Consider the following 4038-nt stretch of genomic DNA (forward strand, 5'->3'; position numbering starts at 1 on the left):
ATTAAGTAATATTCATTTCACAAACTTAAATTAAACTTAATTAATTAAATACAAAATAATAAAAAAAAGAAAATAATTAGAGTTGAATTTGTATTTACATTTGTAGTAGCTTTGAAAATATAAATAAAACGAAACTATTGTCATTAATAAAACTCAAATATATTGAAATTTTCTATAGATATTCACTTTAAGTGAAACCAAAGACAATTTCTTTCAGTGTTTTCGTGTAAGTGAGAAACTTCTCTGCTTAGATACTAAGCTATGCAGTGAAGTAATTATTAATGAGTCAAGTAATATATTGAATTTACTGAATATTATATATTATTATTAAATAAATAAATAAATATATTCTACATTGAATATATTAACTCATATTAAAATGTTTTAAGTTTTTAATTCAGATTAAATTTATACTAAGTAATATATCAGAATAAAATATTATGACGTAAATTTTTATTTAAATATTAATTCACGTAAATAATATTCTTGTTTATACTCAATCTATTTATTCTTTAAAATCTTTAATACGCTTAATATTATAAAAATAATCAAATAAAAATCTGTATGATGATCTTAGTATGTTAAAATTTATCAACTACATTCATAAAACATTTTATATATTATACCTTATAAAAGATGTAAAAGTTCCAATAAAATTAACTAGATTTATATCAATTTAAGGAATAATAACCATTTTATTTATTTTAAAAAATATATATTTATTAAATACGTACTAAGTTAAATGAATATTTTATATACTACTATAAATTATAATTTCACGCTTTGTATAAAATTTATATAAGCAATTTATTCATCATATAGCATACTTATATATTTTCTTACATATAAATATGCTAACTAACAATATACAAAAATAACTTGAATGATATGAATGCAGAATATAGATTGCTTCGCTTCAATGAGGTACAATCATAAATATAATTTAGTTATAACCAAAAAAATAAATTTAATCTTATAAAATCAAAAAAGATTATCATTTGGAAAAATATATAGTTTTATTTACGCTATTATTATTTAATATTAAATTTATATGAAAAATATATAAATTTATATATACTCAATCATATTTTTAAATTGAAATAGCCTATAAATTGTTTTTTTAGTAATTAAATTTTACTTGTTTTGAGTAAAATTATAGAAATTATTTTAAAATTATGACTGTTTTACATTTTGAAACATATTTAAATAAATCACATAAAAAGTTTTTCCAAGAAAAATGTTTCAAGTTTTTATATACTCTCTTAAAATAAAATATTTATTTTAATTAATATTTAGTCATTAGAAAAAATTAATGCTATTGAATTAAACATATTAATTTACATTTGAGGACAATATAATTTAATTCCTATTTTAACTATTTAGTAATTAATATAATTTTCCACACTATTGCTTTTTATAGTTACAGAATACTGTATCTAAAAATTACGCCATGAAGATATCTTCTTTGCAATGCTTAACGGTATTGCAGTGAAGCAAACTTATAAATTTTAAATACTTTCAAAGTTTTACTCTTCTTTTAATTATTAATTAATAAATTTGCAAATTCCTTAAACACGAGTTAAAATTTATTATTATATTAACATTTATTTACATATTTTAAAATAAAAGTTAATATTTATAAATATGTATCTTTTAATTTATACAATTTATATATATACACATTTTTTGTATACATATTTATTAATTATATTTAAAACTAATGTGATATTTGCCTTCATTTATTATATTAAATTAAAATTATTCATAAATTAATTTAAAAAATACTTGTATTACAAATATATATAGATGTATAAATTTTATTACTGATAATTATTACAGATAATAAAATTTCCTACTGTATTTGTAATTTGATATATAATTATATTAAGACAATGGATGCGTAATGAACTAGCTAATCAAACGGGCGTAGATAAACCAGTCAGTTAACTTTCACTGCAGAATTATGAATCATTAATGAAGTTACGTCATATCGTTCTTCTTCCTTATAAGTTTATGTAATAATAAAAAATCAATAACAAATGGATAAATAAATCAATAATATAATGATATCATTTTTTGTTATCGCTGATATACAGGCGGCCATAATGAATATTTAATAAAACATCTGTAGTTTATTATCACATTAAACTTATAAATTCATTTAAAATAAGAAAAAAAGTGAATTATGTTTTAGAGTATTTTTATATTATTTGCTGTAAGAGAGAATATTGTATAATATTTTAAATATGAAAATTCTTGAATTTTTTCCCCTCCTTTTGAATAAAGTAAATAGAAATTTGAAATAGAAATATAACAATATAAAAGATATATATAAAAAATTAAATTTATAGCATTTCTATGCCGGTTTGTATTTTATTTCTCGCATAATTCTAAACAAAGATGTAAATTTACATGGCATTAGCCTACGTGATTCGCTGTAATTTCGATATGACTTCTGACATGTCAAATTACATCATTAACATGACACTATATAATGATGAAATATAAATTTAATGAAATATGTAATTAAATATTAGTATTAGACATTAATTTTACTTTAATAATATAAAACTGAAAGAGAAAAAAATAATAATTTGAGAATTTATGAATGAATCGGAAATGATGTGGCCGTTTATGACAATGAAGCATGCCCGCCTCTCAACGGCCTGTTTAGTAACTAAGGCTTTATGTCGATTGCAGTGGTGGTGTCGTCTGCGGTGACAAGAGGAGTGAAGCCAAATTACGTGGATTATATTTGAAAGTATATTACAATCGTCGATTCTTATGGTCGTTTTCGTTAGATAGTTTTTTATTAGATAGCGGAGAAGGAAAAAAAGCAATGGAGCAGTATTAAATTGAAAATGAATCGTTCGGCGAATCAAGATGGCGGTGAGTAACAAGACGAAGAACTTGCAAGCGATGAACATCAGTTCGCTTTTCAGTCGTCTTCAGGGTGCATTTTCGGAAGCCATGGCACCGCCCAAATTTGTTATCGACCGTAGAACGATTGAAAAAACTTGGAAATTAATGGACAAAGTGGTAAAGTTGTGTCAACATTCAAAAATGAACCTAAAAAATAGTCCTCCCTTCATATTAGATATACTACCCGATACTTATCAACATCTTAGACTGATTTATGTGAAACATGAAGATAAAATGCACTTTTTAAATGAAAATGAATACTTTAGGATCTTTATAGAAAATCTAAATCGCAAATGTAAGCAGGCAATCAAACTATTCAAGGAAGGCAAAGAGAAAATGTTCGATGAAACCTCACATTATCGAAGAAATCTAACTAAACTTAGTTTAGTTTTCAGCCACATGCTTTCTGAACTTAAGGCGGTTTATCCAAATGGAAACTACGCGGGTGATACTTTTCGCATCACCAAGAGCGATGCTGCCGAATTCTGGAAAAATTCTTTTGGTGACAGGTAAGTCAAAAGTAGTCAAAAGATTCTCTTTTTTCAAAAAGAGAATGCTTTTGTGGTCTTTAAATGATCCAAAAATTTATATATATAAAGGTGTGTTATAAGTTATCTTGTCCTTGTTATCATTATTCAAGTGTCAATTATTTTAAACGGTGTTTCCATAAAAATTATAATCATAATTTTTTCCATAATTGAAAACAAAAGAGACAAAATTCACAAATTCGGAATCATATTTTCACTTTTTTATTATAATAAATATTCAAAGATTCTGTGTATTTATAACATTTGTGCTGGTTTAAATATGTAATATGATAAATCAATATATTGCATATTATAGTTGTATCAGCTCATACAATTACATGTAAATAATGTGTTTTCAGTTTTAAATTGTATTATCTGACAATATGATTGGGTTTATCTTGCAAACACACGTATAAACATATGGATTTGCATGTAGGATGTTTTATTTTAACTAAATTGAAATATAAAAATAATAGGTATTAAAAGTTTTTCAGATTTTTAAAAATAAGAATAAAAATAAGTTACATAACATCTGTCATAAAAATAATGAGATTGACATTAAAGAGAGCATTATTTTAAAAATTATTAC

The 4038-nt window shown here is 22.8% G+C and overlaps 1 protein-coding gene across 1 annotated transcript; it reads left to right on the forward strand.

The window, feature by feature from the left end:
- Window positions 1–2636: 2636 nt before the first annotated feature.
- LOC111625183 (E3 ubiquitin-protein ligase CBL-B-B-like) lies at window positions 2637–3657 on the forward strand. The gene has a single exon (XM_023368245.1). The coding sequence runs from the start codon at window positions 2884–2886 to the stop codon at window positions 3433–3435; it is 552 nt and encodes a 183-aa protein (XP_023224013.1). The 5' UTR covers window positions 2637–2883; the 3' UTR covers window positions 3436–3657.
- The last annotated feature ends 381 nt before the right edge of the window (window positions 3658–4038 follow it).

Source organism: Centruroides sculpturatus, unplaced genomic scaffold (assembly GCF_000671375.1).
Source record: "Centruroides sculpturatus isolate CEXI.00-Female unplaced genomic scaffold, Cexi_2.0 scaffold258, whole genome shotgun sequence".
Lineage (NCBI taxonomy): Eukaryota > Metazoa > Arthropoda > Arachnida > Scorpiones > Buthidae > Centruroides > Centruroides sculpturatus.